This window comes from Vulpes vulpes, chromosome 9 (assembly GCF_048418805.1).
Source record: "Vulpes vulpes isolate BD-2025 chromosome 9, VulVul3, whole genome shotgun sequence".
NCBI lineage: Eukaryota > Metazoa > Chordata > Mammalia > Carnivora > Canidae > Vulpes > Vulpes vulpes.
In genome coordinates, this window is record NC_132788.1 from 41257055 (window position 1) to 41272940 (window position 15886).

General features: G+C 44.6%; 1 protein-coding gene across 2 annotated transcripts in view; it reads right to left on the reverse strand.

The window, feature by feature from the left end:
• The window catches only part of FLT1 (fms related receptor tyrosine kinase 1), a 175718-nt gene that overhangs the window by 22493 nt on the left and 137339 nt on the right, over positions 1-15886 (reverse strand). For both annotated transcript variants that reach the window (XM_072719891.1, XM_072719890.1), the window contains exons 17-20: positions 13565-13697; positions 8026-8130; positions 4550-4663; positions 3671-3759 (exon numbers count right to left, since the gene is read on the reverse strand). In XM_072719891.1, the coding sequence (XP_072575992.1) occupies positions 3671-3759; positions 4550-4663; positions 8026-8130; positions 13565-13697 (441 nt within the window). The remainder of the gene's footprint in view (positions 1-3670; positions 3760-4549; positions 4664-8025; positions 8131-13564; positions 13698-15886) is intronic.

Here is a 15886-nt window from a genome sequence, read left to right on the forward strand (position 1 = left end):
TCGCCTGAGTTGGGAGAGTGTCGTGGCACAAACCGGAGAGTAAGCGCAAGGGCCCTATGGCGCTCAGGTGCCTGGCTCTTCCCTGGGGTTCTAGAGTCTGTTCTGCTTTTGAGGGGGTTTCCAGATAGCATCTTAGGCAGAATAAAGAAATATTAATAGTCGCTGGTATTCACTGAGCGCTTACTCTGTGCCAGCCACTATATGAAGAATCTTAAGTACATTTTCACATTTAATCTCTGTAACAACTTTATGAAGTACTTCTTGCTTCTCCATGAAGAAATAGGTTCAGAGGAGGCAAGCAGTAAAAAGTCCCATGCAAGTAGTAAATGGCAAAGCTTGAACTCAGGCTTGGCCAACTCCAGTCCATGCCCTTAACCACTTTTTCCATACCACACGCCATCTTGTGAAAGATAATCCGAATAGTAGAAACAAATCCCTAGTGGACTTGGGGCTTCACTTGGCATAATCCCTCTGAGTAATGAGAGAAGGTTATACTTATCAATTTCTCTGGTTTCTCTGGGGAAGAAGGGAACACGGACATTTCTTTGTCTCCCCTCCATTCAAAACAAAGACACTGTTTGATCCTAAAAAGGGTAGAAAAGACCTTTTATCCTGGACTGGGCATCCAAGCCTTGGTGTGTAATCTGGCTCTTCCATTAACTATGTAAGATCGGGCAAATGACCTTTTTTGGGTCTCACTTTCCTCACTGGAAAAGCTCCATCTTATTATGTTTGGACTCCTAGGAAAGGAGGTGTTGGTTCTGGGTGTTCATGTGGAACCGGAAAGATTTTTATCATCTTTGGCAATTTACCTAATAACTGTTGACATTACAAACTTGGCACTCCCGCTGGCTTCGTGACTATGTACTGGTGGAGCATACACCTCGCTCAGTAATGCTAGCTGGCACTACTGAGGAAGGGGCTCAGAGGGACTAGGGCTCAGTGGTGTCCCTTTCTGCACCTGCACAGAGCGGAGGTGCTGGGATTCATTCTTGCTTGGCTTTTTCTAGAAATGTCGCGAAGTAGGAGAGATCCCTCCACTAGAGGGCGCCTTGGGAGTAAGCAGAAGACAGAGGAGGGACAGCCAGCAAACTCAGCCTGGGGGGCAGGGGAAGGGGGGTTCCAGGCTCCTGCCTCCTGACAAGAAACCTGCAGAAGCCCTGCTGAGGGAGGATGGGGGCGGGGGGTGGTGGGCAGGCCTCAGTGTAGATCCCCGCTGCCACCGCAGGTGACCTACCCGAAAATAAATAAACTGTAATTCTTTGTTGCTGTGTCTCCCAGAGGCAGTTAGGGTTGGTTCCGCTGGGGGGGTGGGGGTTACTGGAATTGGATTTTTCACTAGGCCCCTTCTCAGGACACAACACAGCAGGGAAATGGCACTGGCAGGGGTATAGCGAGGAGAGTGCTCAATGGGTCTACTCATGGCTCAGCCCATGACAATGCTCTCCACTCTCTGGGCAGCCTTTCTTCTTATTTATTTATTTATTTTTGTAAATTTTTAAATATTTTATTTAAATTCAATTTGCTAATATATAGTATAACACCCAGTGCTCATCTCGTCATGTGATGGGCAGCCTTCTTATTCATCTTCCCAGTGGTCACAGCCTGGATACGTCTGTCTGCAGGGACCAGAACTCAGGCTCCCTCACCCACTCCTTGACTCCCAATCAATTCTATATTCAGCTTTGCTTATTGGTAAGCACCACTGTTTATTAAAGGTTGGATGCACGGAACTTCCGGGACTCTAGCAGTACGCGGTGAATTTATTACAAATAGTATTTAAAGAGCCTGGCGCATTTATTTGGAAAATGAAATATCCCATTTCTATTTAGCCTCTTGGTTTTTCCTTCACTTTCTCTTTATATTCCTTTAGGTTCCAAATATGAAATACAGCCATGTGTTTTCCATGAAAACAAGGAGCTCCACCAACAGGGGGGCGAATCATTAAATATAGCCAGGGGAGGAAGCAGAGCCTTCTAAACAAAGGACGCACGAACCCAAACGTTCCATCCTGCCCAGGTCCCTGGGGTAGGCTGCTGCCTTAGTTCTTCTTGAAGCAGTCCAGGATTTCAGGACTGAAGGGACTTCGCACTGCTCTCCACCCAGGCCACCACTATCCCCCTTTTCTTGTGGTGTCTCCCTCTCTCCCGTCCCCACCCCACCTTCCTTATCCCATCTTGTGTACAGGAAGGCTTTGCAAGGGTTGTCAAGAGACCTGGGCTCTTTTCCCCCAGACTCCACCTCTTGGTAAGTGTCTGTAAGTCAATCACTTGACTTTTCTGGGCACATCTATAATGTAAGAGAGTGAACTAGCTGATCACAAAGGTCCTTTCCAGATCAATTTAAAAAAATCTCTATCTCCCAACATGGGGCTTGAACTCAGGACCCCAAGATTGAGTCATATGCTCTACCAACTGAGCCAAGTGAGGTGCCCCTTCAGCTTCAAGATTTTAACTACTGGAGGGCATGGTTTATAATTGGAGACAATATGTTCTTGCCTATATGTTTCTAAGTCTGATAGACCACCTGTGTCTTTGGTTGGGTCAAAGTTGGAGGGATGAGAGAATTGGCCAGCTGTCCAGTGGTTCTTATTTGTTTGTCCCGTGAATACTGCTGTCCATGTGACAGCTGGGCAGAATTCTTGGATGTGCAGCACTTTGTCCATCATATAGGTCTTATAGATTGGTGGCGTTAAGTTGGACTCTCCCAATCTTTCTATCTCAGTAACAATAATGACAGTTAACATTTATGGAGTGCTTAATTCAATGAAGAACGTGATTCTCTCAACAATGTCATGAGTTCGGTTCTGTTATTCCCTCCATTTAATAAAAGAGGGGCCTGAGACTGAGAGGTAGAGTAGCTTGCCCAAGGTCCCCGATTTTGAGTGAGAGAAACATGATTTAAACCCAGGATGCCTCGTTCTGGAGTCTGTGTGTTTCATCACCACACTGTAGACTCATCACCAGCATTGCTGACTAGCAGTTAATAATGTCAAGTCATTCCTCCCTAAGCTGCTCCAGCCCAGGAAAGGATACAATACTGGTGGGATGAGTCACACTGGCAAAGTTTTATCAAACCTTCTCCTCCATTCAATAATCTCTTTTAGATTTTGTTTGCCTTCAGGACTTAAACCTACATGTTCCTTTTGTTATGTAGCTTTATTTTAGTGGGTAAGGCTGGTTCCATGTTTGTGTGCAGGGCTAACTGTGGGGGCAAGGGTCTGGGGAAAGCAGAATAAAGGGCATAGCAAGAGGAGAAAATAATTTCTCTGGCCCAACACTGCCTTTGTGTTCACTGCTAAGTCACTCAGTTGATTGAGGCATTAATTTCTCTAATAAATGGGGGCAATTATATTTGCTATCATCTTTAAAGAAACAAGTAATCCCGTGACTTGTGTCGGTGTCTGCGTATGTATGGAGAGAAAGAAAGAAAGAAAATGATCAAGATGCTTGGACAGGTAGTTAGGTAGATGGCTCCTAAATTTTAACCTCTAAGTTTTGCTGCATATGCTGGGATTACATATTCTCTGTGCTGCCCACAAAATGTGTGCTGTATTAGCATGGAAGGAAAAAGCAGAGATTGGGTTTTAGGCTTGGTCATTAATGAAAAAATACAGTTTCTCTTACTTTATGCTTATGTAGCCTAAACCTCCAACCCTTAAGTTCCTTACCTTGTTGAGAAAGAATAAGTCTCGTTTGCTCTTGAGGTAGTTGGACAGATTTCCGTATTTGCAATATTCAACGATCACCATCAGAGGCCCTGCACCCCAAACAGATGACTTGTCATTTGTCAATTTTCAAGGGTAATGGGAAAGCAGGCAGCCTATGGTTGGGTCTCCAGGATGCTAGCTGGGGCCTCCCAGCTCTCACCCGCTTTCTGTATCCCCTGCTACTCTGAACAGGTAGTCTTTCCGATTACCCTCCATCTCTACTACTTTTGTTGACAGTGGAAAACATTGGTGCACACAGGTCTTTTGCACCTTTCTTTCTGGCTTAAGCAGTGATCGCACATCTATACCCAAGTGCTAACCTCCCCACGGGGGAAGATAGAAAAGTCTTCAGGAACATGCTGGAGCCCTCAGTCATGACCATAGCCATGTCCTGGCTGCTTGACCCAGTGGGGAAAAGCTGTGTGAAGGGAAGGGCCCTTCTGGTTGTCCTTCACATCACTTCCTCCTGGGGTTCTACCAGTAGTAACTTCTTCTTTTATGTGAAGCTTCAAGGAATGCTCCACCTTCTATCCATTACCTTAGCTCTGGCCACCCTCCTTCAAAGCCATCCTGAGAGAAAAAATGCTCTCCACTTGACCCAGAGCCCATGGAAGGAGGTCTCAAAGGGATTCCTTCTATTTAGAGCCTTTCAATTAACTGTACAGGGAAGGCATTTCTAGGATGGGAGCACCTTTCCATAAATGGACAAACTGTTTCCTCTGGAACTACTGAGAGGCTGTTTTTCAGGAGGTGAGGAGGAATGGGGAGAAGGAGCTGTATGTCAGACTCTGTTCTTAGCATGTGAATGGGGAGAGGGAGCAGGCCCTCCTTCTCATTTACCTCCTTGCTTGGTACAGGCTCCTAGCAGGTTGACTACATTCAGATGGTGGCCAATGTGGGTCAAGATCTTGAGCTCAGTCATCAGAGCTTTGTACTCGCTGGCTGTGGCCCCCTCTGTGTGAGAAACAAGGAAGAGTCAGGGCGACAGGACAATGGGGCTCTTTCCGCTGGAGGAGGCATTCCTGCCCTCCATGTTTGCCAACGCTGAGCCGGTTGCTTCACCAACTTCCCCACAGTCTTCAGAAAGGCCAGGTCTCCAGACTGTTTTCATTACTCCCTCCCTCCTGAGCCAACATCCTTTTGATTACAGTAAGGCCCAGAAGCAGTGGTGGGGTTAGTCACTGGGCATTTCCTCTTGGTGGACCTGGTCTGCTCAGCAATGCGCTGACTCAGAGCTGGGCACCTCATGGAGGCGCCTTCCAAAGGCTTCCGTTCTACAGAACCAGACTCAGCAAGAACCTTCCAGACAGGGGATGTGCCCACACCTCCCCTCTTTTTCTCACTTTCCCCTCTTTGAAGAGTTACAAAGAAGGAGCACCAGGGGTCTGCAAGAGTGGAATGGCCACTTCTGTAAACATCTTTGCAATGTGTTATTTTCTCCCTATAACCTTTTCCTCCCTGGAGTCTGCAGGGTTATCTCGAGTTGTAAGGATCCATAAGCATCTGACTTCAACTTCATTCACAGAGATAAACAACATCAGTGTAAGATTTAGCAGAGGCTAAAGCCTAAATTAAGTTTGTTCTGTTTGTTTTCTCTCTTTTTATGGTGGTGGTAGTGGTGGGGTATCCTTCTTATTGGTTAATTTATAAGGCATTTACAAAATTAATAAAGTCATATAATCTTATTGTAAAATATTCCAACAACATGATGTATACAGAGCAAAAAGTGAAGGCCGCTCCAATCACTTGCCTCCTTTTCTGTGTATTTATAAACAAATATACCCACTTAAAGGTCTTTTTGTTTTGTTTACATAAATGGGATCATATATATATTATATATGTCTAATAAATATATATTTAATTTGATTTAATATGTCAGAAACTTTCTCCATTCCTGTTAGTTGATTAATAGCATTCTTGACATTTGAACTGTCACCAGTTTTGTGTGTGTGTGCGTGTTTTGCCATTACAAGTAATGCTGTAGTAGATAGCCAATGTGTAATCTTCATACTCATGTGCAAGTATGACTGTAGAAGAGTCTGGGAAATGGCCAGAGCATGTGCATGGTATTTCATAAGGACAAATCACTTTTGAATTATTTTTTAAGTAATACCCAGATAAGCTCTAGAAGCTTTCCAACGGGGTTGGGATTGGCTCACAGTAGATGCTCAACAATTATTTGTTAGTAAAATAAACACCCTGAATACTCTTCTCATTTCAGACATGGGCATTAGGCCCAAAAAGGTTAAAGGTTCTGCTCAAGAGCACTTTGAAAGAGCTTCTGACTCATGGCCTATGTCTGACATTCTGTCTTTTCAATTTCTCCTAGAAACAGATGGCCAACCAATTCAAGCAAGAAAGCTGAATGGAAATGGTTTTTAGGAATTTTATATAGTGGGTTATTTGGCAATCTCTTAAAAAAAAATTAAGACAAAAGATGATCACACATGTTTATTTCAGTATTGCATAGAATACATTCTTTGGGCCTTTAAAAATTTCCAAGTCAGAATCTTCCCCCTCAAACTCATCAATCCCTGCATGCTTTTATGCCCCTTTGGCACAGAGGCAAAAATCAGGCTCTCTTGCTCAGATTGTTCCATTTACAGGCAGGTGTTATCTTGGATCCACAATAGATAAGCATAGGCAGGAGAGCCACCTCTCCGGGAGAAGGCATGTGGTAGTAAGCAGGAAAATGGGACCAGCTAAGGAAGCAGATGCTTCCAGATGGAGTTTCGACTTAGGACTTAGCTCAAGGTTGGATATTCAATTGCCTCCATAACTTGGGCCAGGATCATGTTAGTATTTGAGGGCAATGGGCCATTTCCTGGAGGCCAGGTTTCGGCAGCCCCTCTTGTGTAGCACCATGGTGGTGGGGGTGGGGGGAACAGTGCTACATTCAAACCCTTGTTGTTGCACTGGTGAGCTATGGGACGTAGCAGAAGTGATTTAACCTCTCTGAGTCATGTTTCCTCAGCCAGAAACTGGGAAAATAATGTCTATCTCACAAGGCTGAAGAGAGAAAAGAAAGAAAAATGGCAATTTCATGTGATTCAACTGAACACAGTAAAGCACTTAGTCTGGTGCTTTCTCATACAGAGGACATGTGGATGCCTCTTCTCTTCAGAATCTGGGGCACAGGGTGTGGGGGGCAGGGTGCTGGAATGCAGGGATTCTCACAGAAAGGCCTGCCATCATCTGAGCAGTCCATTTCGCACAGAAGTCCTGATTCGTGGGTGTAAGACTCCTTGCCTGGCTATTTTTAAGTAGAACTGTCAGGTTCCCTGGAGAGTTTTATCAGAGATTTTGCCTGACAAGGGCAGCAGCTTGGGATAGAAAATGCCATTTCATGGGGCTCTTGCAATGCTGCATCCATGCTGGAAGAAATAAAGAGCTTTGAAGTCTCCCTATGTGTATGGTACTTCCTCCTGGAGCTTTTTCTAGGGATCTGCTTGGCTGGGTACATAGCTTCCTGTGCCTCAAAATCCCCTGCAAATGTCCTGGAGATTTTGGAAAGCTAAAAAACTGCCATTTGGGTGTCCAGTCCTTTTTGGTTTTGGAATCTTAAAAATGAATTGAAATGACATGAATATTCCATCATGAATGAAGAAACAAAGTATTTTCCATACTTTAAAAGATATATGCATCTTTGAGATGTCTGATTTATGCAGTTTTCCCCTATTTTCATTTTCATCTCTCTTGGGATGGTCATAAATCACTGTGCCATGTGGTTTCACCTCCCAAGTGCTTCAGAGAGCAGTAGTGTCTTTCAATGCTAAGAGAGATATAGATATAGATATAAATATAGATATAGATATAATTTCTCAAGAGGAAATGTTCTACGGGTGGGACTTGACAGTATAAAATATTTTAGAGTTCTGCTGATCTCAAGTATTCCAGCTTCAGAGTTTTACTTTGTAGTTAGTCATGTCCCAGCTAAGCCTTTGGGTTTACAATGCATAGCTAATTTCCCATTATAATATCACAGTGGATCATTCCGAAACTTTGAACCTGTGGTTATAGTGAGCTTAATTCCCTGGTAGATAGAGCTCAAGATGTGAGAGGAGAAAGATCTTTGAGGTAACAGAGATTGCTTTCCCATGGACAGTGTTGGATTGTTTCATTTACGAGGTTAATCTGAGCTCTTGCTGGCCCAATCTACAACTCCTGAAGCAAACTAGGAGGGCTTCTAGGAGTAGAAGACAACTATGTGGACAGAGCAGAAATAACTTGCATCTGTTCCTAGGCCATATCTAACTTATAACCAGTGTTTCAAGAATGCCACAGGTCCACTGAAAGCCAAACTATGGCATCCATACCTTTCAGCATTTTTACAGCCACAGTCCGGCATGTAGGTGATTTCTTAATGCCAAATGCAGAAGCTTGAACCACTTTTCCAAAAGCCCCTCTTCCAAGTGACTTGCCTGTAACGAAAAGAAGACATTGGTTTGCCAAGCCAGCAGGGTGAAGTTAAGTCTTTTTCAGGAAGAAAGTGCCTTGTATCCTACGTGCATATGTGACCCATGTAGACTTTGAAGGGAATCCCCAAAAAACTGAGCCCCAAAGAGTCAAAGTAAGGGACAACACATTTCTGGGGTATCTTCCCTCCACCTCTCCACTGGGCTTCTGGGTGCCTTTGTCCCTTGCAGCTAGGCTAGGTCCCTGGAAGGCATCTGGTGGGGGTGGGTGACCAGTTTCCTCTTCACCAAATCCTCCTGGGGAGTCTCTTCCATTGTTAAACGTTAAACATTACATTACTACGAAGACTTCCCTTTGTTTAACCTAAGCCACTTTGTTTACCTCTTAAGGTCATTTCTTCTGATCTGTTTTCAGCAGAAAGGAAGAAACAGAATGACAGTCACTGCTATCAGTTCTAATAATGCCCCATAGCTACACAATAATCACTATATCATTTCTTAGCCTTTCTTGCCAGGCGAAATATTCCCAGCTATTCTAACATGCCCTTACATCATGTCTATATCTTCAAGCCCCAGCACATGAGCCTAGCAACTTTTGGTAGCAACGGGTTTAAGCCACAGAGAAATGAGGGGCAGCTCCGGTGGTGCAGTGGTTTGGCTCCGCCTGCAGCCTGGGGTGTGATCCTGGAAACCTAGGATCGAGTCCCACATCGGGCTCCCTGCATGGAGCCTGCTTCTCCCTCTCCCTCTGCCTGTGTCTCTGCCTCTCTCTCTCTGTGTCTATGAATAAATAAATAAAATCTTAAAAAAAAAAGCCACAGAGAAATGATTGCCAAATGCAATAACAGAGTCAGGTTTCTTTCATGGCACCTGTCATGACCACTGTTAACATGTTCATCTCCTCAGCCTTGCATGAGACCACTTGACTCAGAAGGGCAACAACAATGTCTGAATCTTCCCAGGGCCCCCCTTCTCAGGGCCTGGTGCATAGAAGGCCCCCCTGTGCATCAGTGCAGAAGGAGGAGTAGCCATTTGGGAACTTGTGACATGCTCACAGCAAGTCTCATACAGTCATGGGTACTTGTAGGAGCCCATGGGTTGGAGACTGTGAAGGTGATGCTCTGTGAAGAAGGTACCCCTGCCCAGAATATCTCAGCTACTTTTTTTTTTTTAATCAGGGCACTTTCTTTTGCACCGTCAGGACACAGGTAGCCAAATAGAACTGAAAGCAACAGTACACCTCGAGCATGATGTGGCAAAAGGAAGAGTGAGCCAAAGAAGTCACTCTTGCTTGGTTCTTCTGGGGGAAAAGGTAGTCAACACAATGCCTCTGGCCAAAAGTAAACTCTGGTAGTTAGAGTGTTAATTTGACATGACTCCTTCTCCCTCAGCCTAGTCCTCTTTCTCAGACTGTTCTGATAAGGGGCCTTTAATGAGTTAACCAACCGACCTTCCTTCCTTCCTTATACTCCAATCCCTTCCCTCCAAAGACATAGGTTTTGAGTTTTTGTTTTAAGATTCTCGTGAAGCTTGTAATGAAGCTTTCCTGATTTTCTTTTCTTTTTTTTTTTTATAAATTTATTTTTTATTGGTGTTCAATTTGTCAACATATAGAATAATACCCAGTGCTCATCCCGTCAAGTGCCCACCTCAGTGCCTGTCACCCAGTGGCCCCCACCCCCCGCCCACCTCCCCTTCCCCCACCTCTTGTTCGTTTCCCAGAGTTAGGAGTCTCTCATGTTCTGTCTCCCTTTCTGATATTTCCCACTCATTTTTTCTCCTTTCCCCTTTATTTCCTTTCACTGTTTTTTATATTCCCCAAATGAATGAGACCACATAATGTTTGTCCTTCTCGGACTGACTTACTTCACTCAGCATAATACCCCCCAGTTCCATCCACGTCGAAGCAAATGGTGGGTATTTGTCATTTCTAATGGCTGAGTAATATTCCATTGTATACATAAACCACATCTTCTTTATCCATCATCTTTCAATGGACACCGAGGCTCCTTCCACAGTTTGGCTATTGTGGACATTGCTGCTAGAAACATCAGGGTGCAGGTGTCCCAGCGTTTCATTGCTTTCCTGCTTTTCTTACAACTTTATACTTTTATGTGCAATGACTCAGTAACAAACATTACGTCACCCTGCCTCTCTGATCAGTATCGTCCCCTCACTACCGAACACCCCAGGCATCCAGTCAGGACACGAGAAAAATTCAATTACCGATGTGATGATAAGAACCTCTTTGTAACTATCTCTTTGCATCCATCTCCTGGGGACTCCCTCTTCATTAGGAGGGAACATTGGTGAGCTTACATGCTTTTGTCTGGTCATAAATGCACTGGTAGTGACCAATAAAGGTCATTCCTCCCAGAGTGCGCACCATGGACAGGGATATAGGCTTTGCTTCCCTCTGCAGATAAAATCATCCATGAAACAGACCAGAATGGGGACTCAAGGTTTAAAGAAAAGTGCCTCGGGGGGACCCTGCAGGTACTGGATGTGGAAAGCACCTATGCCAAGAGCACTGGCAGCTACCTCCCCCAGACTTGTAAAGACAGGTGCATTTTGGTTGGATATTCATTTCTTGCTTTTTGAGGGCAAAAGAATGTTTTTCTTTGTGGTGCCTGATAGGAAAAGCATCCTGAGCCAGACCAATATCAAGATAATCTCTCCCTTAGGACACCTCCCTGCATCCCTTGAAGGCTCTTGCTTGTTTGGGGCAGACAGATCCATTTCCCTTCCTCTGGCCTCAGCCCCCAGGCGTTCCCTTCTAGGCCGGCCCAACACACTTGGTTTTAACTAGTGTTTGGGGATTTTGCTTCTGTCAATGAGAATAAGCTCGTTCTCACTTGGCTTCCCTCAGCCTTTTCATCTATTCTCTTGGAAGCTGATGGCTGCCTCATAAAACAGCATGAAGCTATTACAGGCTCTTTAATCATCTGATGCATTGGAATCATTTGGCAGACCCACTGTTCCAATTTCAGGGGAGCCTGGTGACACTGGGCTTGACCTTGCCTGATCCTTCTTTTCCCTTAAAATCCTCCTTGGTGCTACCTACATACCGCTAACTGGCTCGTAAAAGTGCTAGGTCATTGCCATATAATGGAAGGATATTGGAATCTCCTTGAAGACTGTCCTTGACTGGCCAGAGTCCCTGGGACACTCGGGAGAGTACCCAGCAACACTGACATGCGGAGCTGTCTTCCAAGAGGCCACACCAGCCCACGCGCTGTCCACTTGCAAATTCCACATTCCCTGTGTGGTTTCCTATATTAGGTAATTCTGACTTTATTTTGCAATAGAAAGATGCCTTGTCCGGCATTATCCCAGCTTCCGTGATAAACTTATAAGAGCTGAATTCTCCCTTAGGTTTAGTGAGGAATCCCTAACAAAACAGATTCCTTTTCTTCCTGGATTTCAGAATTTTCAGTGGGAGCAATGTCTTTGACCCAAACTCCTACTGTATCTATCTATCAGGTACTATAAATTCCAACTTCTCTCAACAGGGCTGCTGGGCTGCTAATAGGAACCAACAGAGTATAAAAAGCTGAAATCAGATGCAACTTGTCTGTGTGTTTCCCTACACAGTGTGTTTTTCTGCATATTTATAGTCCCATTGTAACTCTGCCCATCAAACCAGCTTTTCCTCTCCATCCATCCAGACATAATCTTGGTTACTTTCACTTGCCAGACATTACTTCAGATTACTTTCTGTCATTTATTTGGCTTAAAAGCCAAAAAATCTTGGGCCTCTCTGCTCCCATGCTAGTAGGAATAGCATTCCTCTGGCCCTTGCAGCCATGCTCTGCACTGAAAAAGTGAGCCGACTTAACACCCATCAAAGACACTCACACGCACATGAGCCAAATCATAACATCTGGCAATTCTAGGAAGGAAAAGAATCCTAAGAGAGATCTTCAACAAGGAGAATCTCCTGAAATGGGATTATCTAAACCCACAGAGCCCCAGGGGAAATCTGGCAGAAGGATTAGCAATGTCCCTCAATGTGATACTAGAGCCCAGGGATACTAGGTGAAGGAGTAAAGAGATAGGACAAAAAGCTCATATGTCCTATACAGGAAGAGGCATATTTGATTGTGACTAATAACTCTGGAAAGCACTGTGGCCTGAGAATGGCTTATGGTTGTGGGAAAATTATCCCAGTTCCCTGCCAAGGTCACTGAGGGGCTGGGCTAGCTGCCATATAATTTAGATTTGCAGAAGGAACTCATCTAGTATACCACCTGCCCTTAACTACTCTAAATTTAGTTGATTTTTCCCCCGTCAGCAGTCATTGCTGGCTTTTGCCTGTCTCTCCAGCTTTTTACTGATTTCCAATTTTCTTCCCCAAGCCAAATAGAACATACTCTTGGGGCCAAGTATTCTTTCTCATGTGAGAAGAAATGTAAGCAGCATCATTTCAAGGCTCACGTGAACAACAAGAAGAGCCATTTCTCCCTCTCTGTCCCCCCGGATCCCCACCCCAATATAGTCTGCCTGTTGGAGGAGGGGAGGCGATGGAACAAGAGGCTCTTTTGCTGAGAGTGACAAGATCCAGGAACACTGGACCATGATCTCTGTTGCCAGTTCCAACTATTAATGATTCTGGCATACGTAGGAGTGAGGAGAAATTTTTCAGAAGCCACAGCCCAAATATTTTGGGCAAGAGTAATTGAGGCTCTTTTTGTTTAATACTACCACAGGCTGGAGATGAATTTGCATTTGTGATGTCTGAGCCAGAGGAACTGAGGGGTAAGCTGAAGGAAAGCAGGTTTGCCTGATGTTTACAGCATCTATATTACCCGGGAACAACAGTCTTTGCTCTTCCAAAATGAAACTTAAATGACCCGTAGGACTTTCTTTACTATCTGGACATTCCGAACATCCACAGAAATTCAGCGTCTATAGTCTATAGACTCGTGCAGAGGGTTTTTTTGATCCACACCCTTGAAGGGGCACTAACGCTCTTACCGAATGTTTGGCTGTACTGCTCCTTGCCATCTTGAATTGTGTGCTAGGTCACAAATTTCTAGGTCCTCAAAAATGTCATGGTTTAGGAGTGCCTGTACTTGTAAGCCTGCTGGGGGAGCTGATCTCTGCCCTTCACTTGTCTCCTTTTGTGGCGATCTCCTTCATCTCTTGAGAGAACACACTCAGACATCTTTGTATTGACACAGCTTAGGTGGATGTTTGCTGCTCAGAGAAGGTGCTTGAAAGCTATTGAGAGAATGAGCAGGTGCCTTGTCCCCTTGTACTGCTGTCCCAGCGTCCTGTTAGAATCATTTCCCTCTGTGCCCATCTCCCCTGCTGGTTTGTGAGCAGCTGGAGGGCAGAATGCTAAATCCAGGTGATGTTTGCAGCCCTCAGAGCACAGTGTTTTGTATGTAGTAGGTGCTCAGTGCGGGTTTAGGAATCCGTTGAACAAATACATTACCCAGTTTAAGTCTCTCCCGGGCAAACTCCCACTTGCTGGCATCATAAGGGAGCCGCTCACATTGCTCATCCAGGGGAACTTCGTCTGGATCCATTATAATTGATAAGTAGTCAGTCTTTATTTCAGAAGAAGACTGAGAAAGAGATCTCAAAGTTACCAACAAGGAAACAACTTTAAAAAAAAAAATCCTGTCTATCCAATATAAAACAATACCTGGCCACCTCTGCTGCTATTTTGATTCATTTGGCTGAAACCTTGTAGCTGGGTGCACAAAGTACCCCTCTGCAGATACATATGTGCATCACACTTGATCTTGCAACTGCCATTAAACAGCCCCTTATTCTTCTCACACTGCATTTCTGTAGGCTGGCTCTGCTCTGCCAGTACTGTCTCAGGTTATATGCACCCAGATTCTCCAGTGACCTTTTTGCTTGTTCTTAGATGATTATCAGATGATAGTCCTTCTCCAAAACATGCAAAGCATATTTAAAAATAATTCCAAACGACTGAAAATAACTTCTCATGACCATTCTGTACAAGTAGGGATATACATTACAGGATAGGCCAACAGTGGGAAGTGTGACTGTGGCTTTTCTGCATTTGCAAGAAAAGCTAGAGGTGGTGAAGTGAACCCAGAAGCCCTGGGACATTTGAGAGACATATTTCATGTGAAGTGTTTAAATATATTCAGAAGGCCCCTTGGTAGCTGCAGCTACCTGGAAACACTGTAGGGTTCGTTAGTGAGAACACAGTAAGATTTACCTTCAATAAGAAATAGAAGTTGATTATTTCAAAGGCTGAGGAGTAAACTGGGTATGGGACTTAAACACAGCTGTGTTCTGAGTTCATTTGGCCATTACTAGGATGTCAAATAAGTAAGGCGGGCATCTGCCTTCAGGTGCTTATTTTGTCTTGGTCATGGAGATCAAGCCCAGAAAATATCCTTTATTTCAAATCCTAGGTAAATGGATTTGCATTTGGCATCTTAGATTCCTATCAATGGATGTATTGCCTGTTAACTCAAAGCAGAGTTGGTGATGGCACTTCTATGGGCAGTTCAGATAAGGTGAGTTTTGGTAAATCTTGCCTAGAAGTTACATAAACTTCATTTCGATGAGTTTGGGGCCTACCTTGCATTGCCCTTGCCTAGGCCAGACCAGAGTTCAGGAAAGAAGTCACCCTCCATACACACCATTTCAGGCTCGCCCACATTCTTCGGCTCTTACTCACCATTCTGGGCTGTCACAGCTCACCTCATCCATCACTTGCAATCGGTCTCCTTCTCACAGAAATTATCACTAAAATGTGTGACTAATAGCCCAAAGCAGAAAGATTTGCCTGGCCTCCATGGCGGGTGGAAAACAGAGAAAGATATGGAGCGCATCTGTCACAAGCTGCGTTTGCCACTGGTGTTCATCTGTAAGGGCCAGCTTGGCAGATACTTGTGTGAGTCTAGAAGATGGGGAAGGAATACAAATTCCTATCCCAGGGCGCTGGGTGTGCACTAGAGAAGCACCTGGAGTAGGTTTTATGACCACACTTTCCATGTCCAATACAGCCAAGGCCATGAAAAACAAATCTCCAATCTTCAAAGAGCACAGGATGGTTGAAGCCTACCAAGGGACATGTCCATTTCTGGAGCATTATGCGGAGAGGCTAGTGGAGGTGTTGAGAGAGACAGGGGATCAGGCAATGAAAGACAACCTTCCCATAAATTTTATGGTTTATCTCAATAAGGCAGATGTGAGAAAACACCAAACAAGCCTCAAGGAAGGGCTTGAGGAGAGTTGGAGAGTAGAATCTTAGTTGGCAAATATTTATTCTTTCCGTTGACATTAACACTGAACAGCTACTAGGTGTTTGGTATGGAAGTTGCACAGCTAAGTGCTTCAGAGCCCAGGCGTGGAGGTTCACTGCCCGGCTCTGAGTCACAAATCTACTCTGGACCAGCACCTAACCTTGGCAAGCTGCTTAACCCTTCTAAACCGGGTATCCTTATCTGCGAAATAATGATAATGACAGCGGTGCTTATCTCCTAGGGTTGTTGCGAATATTACATGAAATGATCCGTGTCAAGCTGTTAGAAGGGGGCCTGGGATAAAGTAAGCATCGATCAACATTCGCTCTAATTCTAACACTGGCCTGTGCAGTGTGGGGGTAAAAGGATAACATCCAGCCCGTATCAATGAGGAATTCACTTGTGGTTACAGAAACCACATGGAAATCGTTTTTGAGGACTTACATCTCCTTGCCTGTATCTCCCAGAATTAATCACCTCTGAGATTCTCTAAGCATTCTCTTCTGGAGAGAATCATCTCTTGC